Genomic DNA, 19,023 nt, shown 5'->3' with positions numbered 1-19,023 from the left:
CCCCCATTGCCGATTTAGGGGGGAGAAATTAAAAAATAAAATAAAATTTTTAAAACTCCCCCCCATTGCCAAGTTAGGGGGGTTAAATTAAAAAAAAAATATATATATATATATATGTAAAACTCCCCCCATTGCCGATTTAGGGGGGAAAAAAAAAAAAAAAATTTCTAAAACTCCCCCCATTGCCGAGTTGGGGGTTAAATTTAAAAAAAAAATAAATATAGGTAAAACTCCCCCCCCATTGCCGATTTAGGGGGGAGTCGAATAAAAAAAATAAATTTATTTGAAATCGGCAACAGGGTTGCTGATTTAGGTGAAATCTACACCTTTTTCGTAATATTTTCAAAAGGTGCACCAAGACCGTAATTTTTCGGTCAAAGTGCACCAACTGAGTAAATTTTCCCACTGGTAAGACATGTGTGATGTCATTCTTAATCTGAATTTAAGAGAAAGGGGATGTGGAAAACATGATTGTTGTTATGGTGAGAGAAAGAGGATCTAGAAGGTGTTGTTCCCTAACACCCATCCAATGGAGTTGTTTTGCACTCACTCAATCACTCACAATCAGTGCTAACTACCCTCCATGTTGGTCCAGTTTTCAATTATTACCCTTCTCAGTCACTCACTCAATAAATGTTTAAACTTTGTCATAAACTGATCATTAAATCAATTCCTGAACCTTATGCTAATATCACTGCACAATTACATTCATTATTACCCATTGATGGTTCTACATATTATGTAATTGTAAGATCACTAAACAGCGAGTTTGATGGCATTAGGTTTAAGCGCATGCATTATTATTAGGAAGAAAAAAGAACAAAGCTTTAAGCTCGATGCATGTTTTTGTCATCATAATTCATACATCCCGATTGATAGAATAATCATCAATTCACTACGTTCATTTTAATTTTTTAATGATTCATTAGATAAAACAAAAGGCCATCAAAATCGTGGAAACATAAACAGATCTTGGAAAAAATTTATTATTTATAACCAAAAGCACTTGGCTCTAATTTTTTATAACTCAAACTAATCTCATCTATTAGCTTTCATTCAAATAGATCTTGAACAAGTATAACAATAAACAGAAGACTAAGAAAGAATTTCCCATAGGCCGAGGATCCCGTTAAAATACAATAATAGCATAAAACCCACTACGAGCATAAGCATAATTAACAGGCCCAAACATTTAAATGGATGAAGAAAAAATTCGACAAAGGCTACATGCTCCAGATATCATTTTTTGAGTAATTTTTATTAATAATTTTATACATTAGCATTTCATTATTTATTCTTAATTATTATTAAGTATTAAATAAAATTAATATAAATAAACGATATATTATATTCATAAAGTTTATACCCTTTATTATATATAGTACTTTTAGTTTTCGTAAATATTATTCCAAACATTTTGAAGTTTTAATTAGAAAGTCGGTATATACTTATACTTTATTTTCTAACTATACATTTCTTTATTACTTTTCTTTTCACTCTCTATTTTGTCATCTCCTCTTAATTTAATTTAATGTGCATGAAACAAAGTCATTTCAATCAAATTATTATATATTATTCAATGATTTCTTAAAGTATCTATACGTATTAAACATTAAAAGAAGATAAAAGGAGATATGTAACGGAAGGAATACATTATAATCTCAATGACAGACTTCATCACATGTTCCTTGAAATAACTTTGTGGAATAATAGATAATCTTAAGAAAAACGATAAAACCACCAAAATAATAATTCAACACCTACCAACAACTTAATTGAAATGAAACACAAACAAACAAGAAAAGAAAAACTAGAATAAGAAAAGGAAACTTTCAAAAGAAACCCACCTCACAATTTAAAAAACCCAAAATAGATAAACCAACAAAAAAAAGATAAACCACCCATTGATCTAATCCAACTATCTATCCTTGTATGAAAATAACACCTCCAACAAATCTTACCAACTAAACGAAAAAAAATAGTATGAAATATGAAAGACTATTTGTTTTCACATTACCTCATCCTTAGACTAAAAATGCCATATATAATATAAGCATAGAATATAATCAATCAAATATGTGATCTGCATTAATTATTTGCATCTGGGTAGATGGAAGAAAGAAATTGCTTCAGGCATTGGTTATAAAGACATGGTCTTTCTAGGTGAACTAGATGACCAGCCTTTGTTATGGCTTCGAATGTTACTTTATCTCCTAGTTGCCTGTAATTAAACATCATTAAATCAGTTCAACTTGGACATTTTATTATATTATTTTATTATCATATTAAGTAAATTCTTACTCTTTCATATTCTGCGCAAGATTCATTTTGAAAATTTGATCATTCTCACCCCATAGAAGATGTATTCTCTGCAAATGGAAGTTAGTTAATTATTAATGAATATAGAAATTAGAATAGAGGTTATGGAAGAATGGGAGAATAAGAAGAGTTTAGAGGCCAAAATACCTGCTGAAATTGTGGGATAGTGATGTCTTTGTTGCTAATGACTAAACCCTCCAATAATTCACCTCTCTCCTCTCTATTCGTGAACATCACCTGTGTTGTTCAACCAAGTCACATATTTGGTAAAAATTAACAAAGCAAAGATGGGTACCTCTTAAATCCAACTACATTCTTGTACAGAGGAAATATCCAACTATATATTTTGGCAAATTTTTTATAGTTATGGTTTTTAGTGCAGTAGTATATAAGCTATTACTTAATACTAGTGATGCATTTTTAGAACGAACAATTGTGACTGGTTTATATTATCTTTCACTTAATATATTTATTCACTAACTATTCATAATTGTAATAGTATAAGATTATATTAGATTCTTATATATTATACTAGTCAAGTCAAAATTTTCATTTTTTGATATCATTACTTATTGAAAGAGTCAATCTCATATCTAAAAATAATTAATTCTTTATTTTTAAAATGATAAATTATATGTTATTATAAAAAAACTATTATGTTTCATTAAATATATGATGAGAAAAACTATATCCTATATCTTATACATTATTTTGAGTGCATCATCCATTTCTCATATTTAAATATATAAGTTCTATTTTCTTCGTCCAAGCTCTTCCCTAGCTTTGGGTGGTTGTCTAAGACCCACTTTACCTACTAAATGACTATGACATCATGCAAAAGTAATCATTGCAATTGGTTGACCAACCGCAGAAACAGATAAATCTATTGAAGAATTGATTTGAGATCTATCGATTGCAATTAATACAATCTCATATATGAAAATATAAACAAAGAAATTCATGCACAAAGATGATAATATAAAAAAAAAATCGGGTAGCTTATCTCTACATATTGGACTCTCTCCATTATAGTAATACGTGAGATATCATATTAGTAATTTAAACCCTAAAATCTTAAATATATATATATATATATAATCTTTAGTTTTTTAGTGTCATGGGTCAAAATCTGAACTAGGTAGTGTCTAAAAGAAAATTTACAGGGATAAGAGACAAACCTCAAGAAAATCTTTATGGAGACGATCCGGGAACCAAAGCTTTTTATAGGCAGCAACAGACAAAAGGGCCTTAAGACCCTTAACAGAGGTTGGCAATAAAAGTTCCGAAGATGAAGAAAACCCAAGCTCTTTCAGTGAAGTCTCGCTAATTGAGTCAGTCATAGCCAAAATGGAACCAGAAATAACCATGGCTTCTACAAACTCAGGGTAAAGTTCAGCTATCTTAAACGCTACCATTCCACCATAGCTGAACCCAACCACAATGCATTTCTCCACCCCAAGCTTCCTTAAACCTGCAACCAAACACTCCGCTTGAAATGCCGGAGACCGGTCCTGTTTATCGGTTATTGAACCGCCAAAGAAGAGAAGATCTGGTACGTAAACCGCGTATTTTTTAGTTAAAGCACCAACTTGGAACTGCCATGTAACAATTCCTTCGGAGGAGAAACCATGGACCAGAACTATCACGGGCTTGCTTGGTTTTGAAACCAGCTTAGGGTTTAACTCGTCATGTTTTTTGGGTTTGGAAATAATCTCTGATGGTACCCAGAAAGTCATCACTGTCCCTGGCTCTATCTCTACCGTGTAGGGTCTTATACCCGCAAGCTTCATTAGTCCATGCAACAATGGCCTCTGTGCTGCTACCAAGTTCACCATCTCTCTCTATCTCTCTCACTATCACACACACTGTCTATATCAAAAGGGTTAATCAATGAGGGTATTTATAGAAGTGTTACCCCATAAAACGTAAGCTGAATTTTTTATATGCATAGAAAGATAAGGTTTGGTGAAGGGTTGTTGTCACTTTCAATAACACGAGAAAGGAGTATTTATGGAGGACAATTGAGAAAATCAAAGATTGGAGCGTTGGAAGGTGGCAGGTAGAAGTTGCTATGCTATTGTTTTTTTCCTTTGCTCATTGAAGGAAGATATTAATAATGCAAGAACAAGCCAGTGAATTTAAGATTAAAATAAGATCGAAAATTCTACATGTTTCTTGCAGCATGCCAGCAAACTTTGATGATGTAGTATGTGATGTAATATTATTGTTTTAATGATTATTGTGAGAATGGATTATACTGGACTGTTCATCTGACTTTTAAAAGGTTTTTTGGTTTATAGTTTTAATTAAATGAATGTTGAATTGTTTGAGCCGAGAAAATTCTGGTCCAATTAGTTAAACTCGATTGAATTGAATTAACACATAAAAGTAAGTTGAATGGTTCATTTAAAAATTAAAAAAATGGAACGTAACTATAATATTGTGTTTTACTCTAATCCAAAAAATAATAAAAAAATATTACTTCAAAATAGTTATACATAATTATTAATTATATAAAAATTTATATATAATTATATATTTATTGATATAAATTATTAATTATGTATGACCCGGTTAGACGAAATAGTTTAATTATTTAAACTGTTCACGAGACCTTTTCCAGTTTGACGTCTAGCTTGGATTTCACATCAATTTTAATATCGAAAACGAGAGGAAATAAAGTTGAAGAAAAAAAGTACAAAATTAGATGATTATTTTTAATTGTGTTCTATCATAGTAGATTATTTTTATTTTTTTAGGATATAAATGTAAGAAAAAAGTTATGAGAGAAAGAAAGGATAATATATTCAATTTTTTACTAGTTTGAGTCAAATTTCATTCTTTTTCTTTTGTGTGGACGAGATAATTCCCCAACTAATACCCAAAACTTATACATTATTATTAGTACAAGTAGTAGGTAAACAATAATCAAATCTAGATATTACCACACCAACGCGTTTTACAATTAAATTCTATTATTATTATTATTATTATTATTATTTTGTGGTCAAAGTTGATGGCCTTTTAATGTTATTATGAAGATGTACCTACTTGTACTTGTGGGCTAGTGTTTGCCGCGAAGACTAGACACGTATTTATATTGGTCTCTTTCCAACAGGCCCAGATGAGTTACATCATTTCTTCTTGTTTTGAATCGGTTTTTAAATAATTAATTAACTCATAGACAGGTTAGTATGTTTATATTATGAAACATAATTCAATCTCATCCAAACACTATATATGATTCTGAAATAATTTCTTATAAAATATTCATATTACATTCATATCTTTTCCCACACTTTGCACTATTATATATGTCATGAATTATAATTGGTCAGAAAAAACATAATAATTAAAATTTTAATTTAAATATATTTTTTGAACCAATAATAACTTATGACATAAATTTTGAGACAAAAGATATACATCCATTAATAACACTAAGAAGATTGGGAGTAAATTCATGAACATAAGTAACCAAATTACTAAGACATAAAAGTATATATATTGACAATATGAGTTTTATATAGTTTCATTGTATCATTTATCATTTAAATATTGTTTCTTTAATAAAAGTAATCTAAATAAATAATGAATAATAAATTAACACATATAAGTTTTTTTATTGACATACATACTTAATGGAACATTGGAACATATTTCATTATGCTGCATAAACATTGCCTTTTCAAAAGCATAGCATCAAACTGGTTCTTATGGTTTGAACAAAAAAACTAAGACTGACCTATCAATTTTTTAAAATTTAATTAATCCATATTCAGCTCGCTTTTGTGATTTTTATTTATTTTAGATAGTTTATTTATTTTATTTTTGGACAATTATGGATTTGAATACCCCAACTAACTACACTGTTGATAAAATAAGGAGTGCAAAACAACAATAACAAAGATAAATTTTACATGATATGTGTCTTTAATATGTTATATCTCCCAAAAATGTTGAGGAAAATCTCTGTATGAGTTATTTATAAACCTAGAAATTACCCTAAGCAGATTTGTTAATCTCATTTTTCAAGTATCAGCAGAATATTATTTGTCGCAATTCAAACACCTTAGTCATCAACCTTACATGAATACTTTAGGTCCCACCTATCATGTATTTCGATATCTTGTATTGTGATTCACTTATGTTGTTTTCAAATGTTTTTAATATTTAAGTTTACTAATAAATATTATTTGGATAAACAAATTGCACATTAAGGCATGAGTTGGAAGAAAAGGTATTTGTTGTACTATATTGTGTTTCATTCCTAGGATGGCAAAACAAATATCATTCCATGGGTATATTTATTATCTTTTTTTGGCTAACAAGTACATATAAAACATGTTAAAAATCCATAAACATGGCTACTACCAGTGTGCTCCATGCTTGCCCCTATTCAATCCATGTTCCATTTTATTTATTGTCTATTCACACACAATGTAGGAATTAGATACACTACCAAGATAGAATATCAATATCTTGCTCACCTATTTTGTTCATCTTTTTTCCACCTTTTTATATAGTTAGTTTTATTTTTTTTCTATGAGGATTATTTTTCAACTAGATAAATTCATTTACATCTTTTGTATGTTATCCAGAGATACTTTATATTAATAAAGGACAAAAAATGAATGGAAAACATAGATAAACGTAGTAAAGGTTAACAAATAGCTTTGGAGAATTATTTAATAAAGCAAACAATAATATATTGAAAAATGAAGTTTTTAATATATAGAACAATGAAGTCTTTGACTCATACTTATATTACTAATTTACTCATTTTATAATTCTTAAACAAAGTCTTTAGAACATTTGTTAAGATAACCTAACTTTAGTTAATTATTTATTGCAAGATAATTCAAATTATATTATAAACTACAACTCTAAAATTTACATAATTCTAATTTTGTCAACATAATAATTTAAACAATTTCTGATTTTGGGCTAAAGTAATATACTACTCTCCTACTTGTGGATGGAAAAAATGTCCGTTGGGAGAGTTAGCCCCACATACCTGTGGATGTTCCCAACTCGGATAGGATTGCCTGCAGTACAAGGATAAATGATACATGTGGGAAACAAAAAAATATTATTCTTCTACTTCAGTGTTAATAATATAACGTAGCTGATAAAAGAAATATTAGTTACATTATACAGGTAATTTTGTTAGGTTCGATGATGGAAAAGTTATACACTAACTTGGTTGGACGATTAGATTCCATGAAGTATCCTAAAAAGACATCTCAGTGTTACTGTTCTGAACCGCACGGTGTCCGGTTCAGACAGAACAGTGAACCAACATTGGTATTGGACCATCAGAGCTTATTCAAAGGAATTAAATGCACCTACCTCTCACTCTCTCATCTACTGAAACTGTGTACCACTACTGTGTATGATTGTCTGCGCTATAGAATTTAGAACAATGAAAAGAACCACTATAAAGTTTCAGACTCCGTCCAAGCATAAATAATCTGGAACTAGTGCACAGAAGATAATGGTCGTGACCTATAATAAAGCCACCAAGTTATAAGGAAGAAGATCCACAACTATGAAAATATACTTTTAACTTTACATTTTCTAGTGTGTGATAATGTTAATACTTTTAATCAAGTTAGGTAGGTGTATTACTTCCTCAATGTTTTAAATCATGGTCGTAATAGTGGTTATCATGATTGTGATTAATGTAGTCATTATTGTGATGCGGAATGTATAAATGATTTTGTGAGTAAATATTAGACCAATATAGTTACCTTAAGGCTTACCACATGACATGGTTTGTAATTTATAAAGCTGCTAACTCATTTTGCTGTATTTTAATGGGTTGAGATGTAGTCATACAACCAATATTCTTAAAAGTTGCAATAAAATGGTCCAAATATGATAAAATCATTGTCAACATAAACTCTACAATAACAAAGAAGTAAAGTGAAAGAAGAAAAAGTAGGTTTATATAACTGAACGAGAAAGTTAAAGAAAGTCCAAAGAGAGAAAAAGCAAACTTATAATAATATAGAATTATCCCATTCTTCTCACTCCATCGATCTTAGAGATGACCGCAAGAAGAAGAAAAGGAAACAAACAAAACGAAAAAGTTCTAGGTAAAGCAAAAAAAACATCATATCAACGAGACCACATAACCATCGCAATCAGAAACAAACTACCAAGTTCCAACATAACATAATCACCAGCATCGTAAAACGTTGACGAATAACTGTTTGGTCTTGACCGTCCATTAAGGTAGATACTTTTTCATTGCCACATATTGTATTATCATATGCATAATATTTATCTTGTAAAGTCGTGAACGAAGTTTGTTCTGTCCGTGACGTTGAGTCTCCAAGAGAGGAAGGGAATGCCATTCTCGGAATCACGATCGGCATCATGGTCCATGTAACGGGTCTCATTCCCCATTGAAGGAGAGAGACACTGCATCTTCTGGCTCTGCGAGTGTGCAAACCATGAGTTGTTATGGTGGCTATACATCTGCGCCGATTCCACTACGCCGCCAGAGGCCACTGACGGCGTGGCGGCGGCAGCACTAGCTCTTCTCTCTTCTTTCTTGAATCTGATCCCACAGGCATTGCAGAGTGACTGAAATTCAAATCATGTAACCATTCTTTTATTAGAAAATGTAGGAAATAAACATAACAAAATTATTCAAACACCGTTGTAGTATACTAGCATTCTATTCTGATCTTGCTAAGTTATAATATCCCTGGAACACATGTAACATTAATGTTAAATTATAACTTCTAAATTCAACACATAACTAAAGTGAAACAATTACTGATAAAATGCAAATGTGTATGCAATGTCAAAATAAATAACCTTTACAATGAAATGGTGGTTTTTATACATCTAAAAATGTAAATAAAACCTCCATAGTTTTTTTAATTTGGGAAAAGGAAAAAATAGATAAAAAATTCTCATTTTCATTATTTAATTTCATCTGTGAACATGTACATTATTTCTTCTTCTTCTTCTAAACTATTAAATAAACGTTGATATATATTTTTAATGCATAAATAACTAATACTACTTTATATACTAAGATCTAATAATATCTCAACAAGTCTAATAAATACTAGTTTTTTTTTCCTTTTAGTAAAAAAATAAGATGATAAACGTAAAATGTAAGTGCATGTTAGTCTAAAACTTTTTACTCCGACCAATTTAAATATTTAAAAAAACTCTTAATGAGAGTTAAATTATCCATCTTTATGAAATATTTACCTTTGGGCCTTGAGGTCCATTCCTCCAAAGAGGTGTTGAAGTGGTGTCGCAGTTAGCGCAGCGTCGAGGGAGAAGAGAGTCATTGGTGTTGTTACTATTGCTGCCTCTGTTGGACTTAGTTTGCGACTGAGGGCTGTGTTTAGTTTGTAGTAAATCCCAGCAAAAGTTCGAACCTGAACGACGTTCATGGCGACTTCGCTTCTCTTCATCTTCAGTCAAACGTGTTGATGGGGTTCCAAGTGAGAGGGTGCAGTCCACGTTAGATGAAGAAGGAGTACCAGTAAATGATGGATACATGTTTTGTGGTTCATGATGATCATATTCATAATCATAGGGTTTGTGGTTTGGCATGGAGAATAGCATAGAAAATGAACTCGTTTGGCTATGAAACATACCACAAGAGCAAGGTCCCATCACGTGCCCTTGATGAGAGTCACTGCAAGAACGATGCATCATTACCTTCTTCTTCTTCTTCTTATTTTCTTGTAAATGAAGAGAGTAAAAGAGATTTGTGAAAGACTATAGAGAAAGAAGGGTAGTAATAAAGAGAAAAAGAAGTTGTAGTTTGAATTGAAATAATAAAATAATAGAAATGTAATGAGGTGAAGGGTACGAAGTGGGGGAGAAATAAGAAGAGAGTGTTGTCTGGTAGCTTTGGTAAGCAAATAAAAAAGCAATGATGCCAGTCAGCACCTGCAGTAGAAGTTGTCGTTAATTGCAAATGGAGAGATGTACATACATAGATGATGAGTTATAAAGACAGAGGAGAGGGACCCAAAGGGGTTGTGTTATAAGAGAGAGAAAAATGTAGTGTAGTACTAGAACTGAATGATGCAGTCAATGAGTGTAGTGTGTGGGTGTTGACAGAGGGTATAAGGAAGTATTTGATCGAGTTTCTATGAATGGAAGTGTTTGTGACTTTGTGTGAGAACAACCCTTGTGGAGTTTCAATTTATAGCACAAGGTAGAACAAGAAAGGGAAGGAAGAGAAAAAAAGGAGGGTGAGATATGAGTTAGGAAATGGAGAGCCAAATGCATCACAACCAACATCAAAAATATATTATGAATCATATCGTTTAAAATCTATGTACCAATAGTATAAAAAAATTTATATTATCTACATATCATTCACCATAGATTTATATTACTTTTATTTTAGAGTTAATAATAATTAAGATATGAATAATAGATATTTTATTGACACTATAAAAACACTTATATTGTTTATATATACATATTTTATTATAAGTATAAAAACATCAAATTATCTTTCCATTCCTAAAGCATAAGGCTTAGACCCAATTAAATATGCTATTCAAATACAAATCCTAAATATTCTATATACTAATCTCATATCAATTAAACCAACATAGTGTTGTTCTTAGTAATATAAAAAACAACTAGATCCCAACATAACCAAAAGATCAAGTATTCAATTTTTAGAGCAATACTTATTGACATGGACAACTACATATCCCAAAATATATTAGTTTCTTAATCAGAAAAGTAAATGACACCCTTAATAATGTTTATTCTTTAATTTTTACTTTATTATGATCGGTGTTCCGTAATATAATTTTAAATATTGTGTTTTGGACTTGTTCGAAACATAGATAGTGTGTGAGATGGGGGTTTATTGGTAATTAGAGGATAGTCAAAAGAGGGCACGTGATTAAGGGGAACAGTCTTCCATGGATCTGCATTCTCCGATCACGAGGCTTTATTAGTGTCTCTCTCAACTCAAACCCAATTCATCAGAAACCTCTGTCTCTATCCGTATCTCTGCCTCTGCAACTGCCACCCCTCGCTACGAAATCGAATAGTTTCCTCATTATTCATTCTCACGCTCCTCACTCTTTTTCTTTACTCCACGCTCTAATCCCAATATATTCATCATGCACTCTCTTTTTCTATTATACTTCCTTTTTTTCACGTTTTTTTAATTTTATGAGGTGGAGGAACATACATATTTTTTTTAAAATCTTAAATATATGCTATTTTTAAGGGCTAAATATCTGTTTATGGCCACACAATAAAAAATATATTAATTGTCGATCATTACTCAGGAGTCTGAACAAATTATTGGGATTGCAATTATCTCATATGAAGTTTTACTTAAAAGTTTTATAAACTTTAACGTGGATTGGTTACAATTTAATGTGACTTTTCAATAATAAAAAAACTATGCTATTCCAAGTTTTTGTATTACTTTCTTGGTGTACCACCAATCTCTATCTGTTTAAAAAATGGATAGGGGAGATATGACCCCTTAACTATATGGCAAATTATACATATGTGCTTAATTGATTAAATTTGAGTAAGTTGAAATCGTTATAAAAATATGTTGATTAAAGGATTGAGGATTTTTGTTTTTGGGGAGTCACGTACAAGGGTGAGGGTGAGAATATGTATAAATTAGTGTGTATATGAATATGTGATGATATAATAACGATCGAGATAAAGATTATTATGTTATGAACTTATCAAACTTTATAAAATAATATTAAAATATTAATTTCTATTTTTATGATTTTTCTTTTTAAATATGAAATTTTCTTACTCGAGACATCAAAATGGGAAATGAATGAGACATAAGATGTTTTGCAACGGAACAATGACCATTCTTCAAACATCCCACACAACGTTAGTTGTTATTGGCCGTCCAATCCATCAAATCTAGAGCAACAACAACCAATTTTTGGAGCTGAGGTTCCACCAAATGGTGCTGGCCGTACCGTGGGAATCACGTGATTCCAAAACAAAGCCAAAGTTGTCATGATAGTATCCTCATGCACCGAATCTAAAACCCATCACAACATTGCTTTTTAGGAGCAGGTTGCTTATGCGAGAACAGTATTAGTAGTCATAGGAGAAGAGAAGATCCCTTAGTTTTTGATTGGTTTTTGGATCACAATAGGATAAAGATAAAGGGAGATAGAGAGAAAAGGGTATCGCAATCGAGATACTCTGCAATCATCAAAGCAACATACATGGCTTACCGTGTTTGTCTATCACACATTAGACTCATGATTCTTTGGGTCAACAAACATAGAAACAATACAGTACCATATAGACAAAAATCATTTTCCTAGAATTTGGGATGGGAATAAGTCACTAAATAATGTAACCATCAAGACTCAAATGTTTAATAGTTAATCCTTCTTATATTTTGGGATGATTTTTTTATCATTTTTGAATGGTTGAGTTTAAGAAAAGGGAATGGAGTATCTCCCCCTGCCAATGAAATCATGACATGTATCATATTTCATCATTTTCAATAAAAATATTTTAAAAAATAAATAAAATAGTACACATGTCATATTTTCGTCACAAAATCTAAAATCAGATAAGATATTAAATATTCATAAACAAAACATAACAATGTGATAATGTGGATGTGAGTTTTGAAGGGGGGGAGTAGATTAGTCCTTCTTTTATTGTGATATGATGTATTTAAGTAATAATACTAAAAAATAAAATTCTATATATCTCATTTTTATTAAGATTCTCAAACAAAAATAGTTTCCCAATTTTCCTCCACGCGTGATAGGTGAAAATAATGTTTCAAATCAAGAATGCCATAGTTTTGAGTTATGTATGGTACAATTCAAAATCGATAAATTAAATGATTGAGTTAAAACGACTGAATAAATATAATTAATAAGCTCCTAACTTTTAAGTTTATAAATTATAGTTTAAATAGAAATATTTTATCCATTTGTTTTAAATTATAGTTATAATATTTTATTTTAAGAATATTTTGTTATTTTCAAATTTCAAGACTTGTCAAACTTCTTTTACGATTCTATCATTAATGATATTTTCCCATTTCTTATTTACCCATTCTAGTTTTCTTCTCTTTCTTCATAATTTTTATTCAAAGTATACTATTATATAATAATTTTTGTAGTTTTTGTATATTAACCACAACTAACCAAAAATATGAAATGAGGATTGTCACATTTCTCAATCCACGAATTGAATACTATTTAATGTACACATGAAAAACTGTAATTATTAATTCGATCTCCTTCTCTATACAATAAATATAATCATATCTTCTTTATTAATTCTAAGGTTATAAATATAGTCATAGCATTCCCTTGATTTTCTAAATAAATAAAAACAAATTGCTTATGCTAAAAAGACTCTTATTCATAAACAAAATAAGTATACTCCTACTAAGAAAGAGAACCCACATAATGATAAGAGAGTCCTATGGAATATTGATCCAATTCTCTAAAAAATATTGAAAAACATTAAGGGAAAGAGTGAGAATCAGATCGTATAGAGATTGATGAAGTACAGTTCGACAAACGGGACGACCACCGCTTTCCAAAAGATGCTCTCTATTCTCTTTGTTAACTACAACCTCTAACTACGTTTACCCCAAGACGCTAAGTGTCTTGTTACCTTGTCATTACTATAATAACACTTTCTCTCTACCCTCACGTGATTCTTCACTACCAATCATATATTATAGCTATTAGTAAAACAATTACTTAACTCTGGGATTTGCTTAATCATTTATTCATTCAAATCAAACTCAAAAAACGAAAGAGCGTGCGTGTGTGCTACTTGTAGTAGTCATTACTAGTCACCGCCTCACAACCGCAGTTTTGCACAGTCTTACATGTAATGCTCTCTCGTTAATCATCATGTTACGTGCCTCGTTGGATTTGGTGAGACTCACCTGCCATAGTGTTCCACTTTCCCAATGTATGCACCCAATCAAAAATGACCGAAGATTAATTATTTCAAGAACAAGTTTTTTAAACTTACCATTCATCTTAGCCATTAATTTTATGAACATTTAATGATTTAGATTTACTTATTAATTGAAATCATTGGATTTCCCTGAAATTAATTACCAGGATATGGTCTGGATGTAACTAAATTCATCCTATAAAAAATATATATGTATATAGTACTACTACAATATTTAATATTAATAGTACTAGGAATTGCCAAAAACGTATCTAATGCCTAATCGTGACGAAAATCCTATAATTAATCAATTCAATGATACTATACTAAATAATATCACCAACCAAGATGCCACGTGGGTATCGTGGAAGGGTTGTGTTTGCATTGCATGCATGCAAATGTTTTCAACAATGCCTGGAGCACACTTTCATATTTTATTTGAATTTGAATATTATATAGCACTTGTATCGCAAAGATACAAATCATACCTTATAGCCATAATATAGTATAATTCGCAATTATTACTAAAATAAACTTTGGGAACGAATAAAATGACATTCCTCAAAAGCAACAAGATACAACTGGAATGTCTGTCTTTCTCTTACTTAGGGGTTTGGGATATTTTTATTTTTTTCTTTATGGTTTTGAATTTGATTTGATCCATCGAGACGAGAGAGAGTGAGACCTTTTTATTAGGGATTGGATTGGTCTAGTGATTTTGTGGTTGACTGCATCACCTTTGGTATAGCCAGGTATTAAGGTTTCTTTCAAAGTACCAACATTGAAGAAATGGAATTGGAATAAGAATATAGGATTAAGGAAAAGAAAGATACAAACATTAAAGTAGTAAACCAAGGAGGAAACAGTGGACCAACATTTAGAAAAGTAGAATCGTATTGTAGGAGAAACCCCTAATAATATGTCCTATCTAAGAAAGTTATGATATTTGTCAGTATCAAATATCAATATATCTGAGACTACACTCTGTAACCTCTAATTGTCTCCTCTATAGTGGTCTAAACTTTTTGGTCAAAGGTTGGTCTTAAACCCACTGTATATATTGTATGCGCCTTAAAAGAACATTGCTACTTTATCTTTCCGTTTTAATTAATTATATTGTCATTTGTCGTACATGTTTGGACTAGTGATTGTGTTAAAAAATAATCAAAGGAGTTTGTCAGTTTTAAATTCAGCATGAGATACTTTAGATTGATTAATTGATCCCTTTCGTGCTATTTACATTTTGAAAATATAACAGAGAGGAATGTATTTAACAAAAACAATGTAGTAAATAAAATATGTTAATTGAGTCAATACGTTCAACCCGCAAACAAAGCATACGACAATTTTGTTATGTGGAAAAACAACTAGATCGTGGTGTTTGTTATGAAAACTGAACATATTGTTTTAGTTAAATTATTATATTCTCTAAGCTTGATATTTATTTATTTAAAAGGAAATATAACACTAGGTATGATATGCTATGATTTTTTTTATCAGATTCAAATAAAACCTCATCAAAATCAACTTTTATTAAATCATTGTAACAATTCTCCTTACACGTTTTCTTTAATATCTTTAATCTAATATAAACAAGATAGGTAACTACTTACAAAATTTAAATTCATCTTTTTAAATTGGTTCGATACAATTGAAATTGAACCTGTAAATGCAAGCTAGTTGAGTTAGTTAGTACTTCAATAGTTTTTAGTGCGAAAAACTTTTTTAGGTTAGGGCTTCCTCACAAGAGTAGAGAAGCTTTGATTATAAGTTGATTATACTATTTATACACTATTAATATAAAGAATTATACACACGCAATATATTATATCTCATTAATTCGTATTACTTATTTTAAAAAGTCAATAATAATAACTAAATATAAATTACAAATGATACAATGACAATATATTGTATTGATCACTATCTGTGCATACATTTTTCATCTTATAAGTTTTCCACTTTCTAGTGTAATATATATATATATATATATGTTTTTTTCTTAGCCAATATGTACTAGTATTTTAAATTTGTAAAATTTTCTCAAATGAATTCAGAGAAAAAATATATGCACCCACAATATAAGGCCTATATTTTTACTATATTATTCATCATTCATACTTGTTCATCATATTTAAATATAAAGAGAAAATAATGTATATATTAAAAGTGTAAGAAATTTTTAAGTGTCAATAAAAGTATTATAAATGAATGATCACTGACGGAATATAAATCTTTACCGTGTATAAATATTACACTCAATTATAAATACAAGGAATTGGGTGAGGAATATGAATATTGTATTGACTCTCGTATATAAATATTTACCCTAGTGTATAAATATTACGTTCATAAATTTCTTCTATTGAAGTTTATATTATTTTGGGGTGTTTGTTTTATGAGGCATCCATACCAGGCAATATAAATGGTTTGGTTGTAAAGTGAACAGTGTCAGGGTTTATTCAGTTGAAGTAACACTTCCTTCAAGAAAAGGAAGATTAAAAAAACTGGTGAAGTAATTAACTATTGGCGACAGTGGTTGATGTGTTAAGTATGAAAGAATGAAGTGGGACAGTGGTGATGGTAACATAGCGTTGGATCCTATGTATAACCTTTTTTCTGTAAGACCACCAGTTCCTTTATTTTTCAAGGTTCCCCATATATAGCGTTTGGAATCTTGGTTTGAATCTCTTTGCAGGTTATCACGAGATTAAAGTCTATACTCTATTTCTCTCTGTTGTTGTTGTTGGATTTTGGTCTTTCAAGTGCCCTATTCTAATCATTTCAATTTTGATAATATTTGTTTCTTTTTTTGTTTCCTTCGTTTATGATTTCATATCTGGACTTCAGATATACGCCACTTACGAATATATTCGTTGGACAGATCTGGAACTATCAAAATTTCAAGATATGCTACTTTTTTTTATTAGTAGTGGACAATGAAATTTTCGTATGTAGGGCATGGAATTACTTGTGCCAAAAAAAATAAAGGTTGGTTTGGTTGGATCATCTTCGGTATTGGCCGTACTGAACCCAGATTCTGACACATGATGCTAAGAAAATTTAAGGTCCAGAACAGTAGTTGGTAATAATTCCACTCAAAATTCATAAGCTGGAGTGATAAAAGTTCCATATTGCTTTTGCTCAATCGATCATTCGTTTGTAATTTTGGGCTTTTAGTCCTATTAGACATGTATATAAATAACTAAATGATTTTACTTCTAAAATTTTAACACAATATTAGAGGATATATGATCACACGACTTATTAATGATTCAGGTTGCATAGTCCAATTATTGGACTTTCACAATTAAGCTCAACAATAGAGCACAAGCTTGGGCAATATTTCATAGATAGAGGTTCGTGATTGAAGTACAAGCCCATGAAAAAAAAATCATTACTGAAATGTCAAATTAGATTGACGTTGGAGTTGAGGGATGATGGAAATAAAAAAATTCAACATAAATGGGTTCACAGAAAGTTACAAACATGCAACTCAAGTGAAGGCCCAAACTATATATTCATTATCTCATTCTTCCGGCCTAGGATGAGAACGAGCCAAACGAATTCAACCAGAGTTCAACTCATTTCAGTTTAATAAGAATTGGTTCGGGTCGAAACCCGACTCGAGTCTGAAACAAGTTATTTTTTTAGCTCGAGTTTGATTCGGTTAAAGTTCACAAATTGTTCGGTTCAGTTCTAATTGGTTCATTTGAACAACTTAAATAGTTAATTAATTTTAAAAAAAAACTCCAAAATGTTTATATATATAACATTGTTTATATATATAATAACAATAAATATAAAAAAATAATACATATATATATCAAGTCAGCTCATGAACCTAACGAGTTGTACTATATTCAACTCAAGTTCGACTCATTTATTTAATGAGTTTGATTTCTAGCTCAAATTTGGATCATTTGGTTAATGAACCAAGTTTATCGAGCTAAATAATAAATTGAATTTTGAATGAATACTGAATTGGTTCGATTCATTACTAGCCCTACTTCGAGCACTTTAGTTCTTTAAATTCTCTATGGTCCTTCATCACCATGATGGACTGTGTACCACTAACCAATGGATTTAGTTGGATCACTACAGAGCCCAAACTACTGACTTCATTCTACGAATGATAAGGGAATAGATTCCTTTGATAAGTTGATTACATTAAACTAAACATAACAATGGTACACGAAATATACTCATTTCATAATGATCCAACTTTAAATATTGTGGTCGACAATAGCATTTTCAAATCAATGAAAATGTTGTTCATCATTAGATGAAAATTGAAGGGCTTACTGCTGCTATAACGTGGTTGATCTAATTCGCCTAATAACATGATTCAACAAAAATTCAAAAGTATGTTGTAGTCTCTAGTTAGCTATACGTTTATATCCTAAATATTATTCCTAATAATTTAATAAAAATTAAAAATAGGAAAATTAATAAAACTCTATTAAATATTGATGATAAACACTATTGTTTAAATTCAATTCTCACCCATATAATTTAATTTTGATACCCCACTATTTTGTTAAACCCCAACATACCCTCATATTATCCTTCATTTTGTGATGAAGTTTATAGAAGAGCTTATGGAAGTTCAACTAATGGACGAGGAATACTTTTAAAAGGCACTAATTGTTCTTTCTTAAGCTTATTTATGGTAAATTAGATCAAGTGAGTTTATGTTGGAATTTTTTTACTACAAATGATATTCTCTCACTTTTTTTGGGTATTCGACTGTTCTTATCA

The 19,023-nt window shown here is 30.3% G+C and overlaps 2 protein-coding genes across 2 annotated transcripts; both read right to left on the bottom strand.

Annotated features, from left to right (window-relative positions):
• Positions 1,750 to 4,162, bottom strand: LOC109332246 (epoxide hydrolase 4-like). The gene is made up of 5 exons (XM_019567160.1): positions 3,498 to 4,162; positions 2,467 to 2,556; positions 2,302 to 2,369; positions 2,064 to 2,221; positions 1,750 to 2,017 (listed from the first exon to the last, which is right to left on the bottom strand). Exons 1-4 carry the CDS (start codon positions 4,152 to 4,154, stop codon positions 2,089 to 2,091), a joined length of 948 nt encoding a protein of 315 aa, XP_019422705.1. The 5' UTR covers positions 4,155 to 4,162; the 3' UTR covers positions 1,750 to 2,017; positions 2,064 to 2,088.
• LOC109332358 (GATA transcription factor 18) lies at positions 8,308 to 10,499 on the bottom strand. Its single transcript, XM_019567313.1, has 2 exons — positions 9,556 to 10,499; positions 8,308 to 8,913 (listed from the first exon to the last, which is right to left on the bottom strand). Exons 1-2 carry the CDS (start codon positions 10,009 to 10,011, stop codon positions 8,608 to 8,610), a joined length of 762 nt encoding a protein of 253 aa, XP_019422858.1. The 5' UTR covers positions 10,012 to 10,499; the 3' UTR covers positions 8,308 to 8,607.

The sequence above is a fragment of the Lupinus angustifolius genome, chromosome LG18, assembly GCF_001865875.1.
Source record: "Lupinus angustifolius cultivar Tanjil chromosome LG18, LupAngTanjil_v1.0, whole genome shotgun sequence".
Classification (NCBI taxonomy): domain Eukaryota; kingdom Viridiplantae; phylum Streptophyta; class Magnoliopsida; order Fabales; family Fabaceae; genus Lupinus; species Lupinus angustifolius.
Note: the sequence above shows the minus strand (reverse complement) of the source record. Positions and strands in the feature narration are given on the sequence as shown.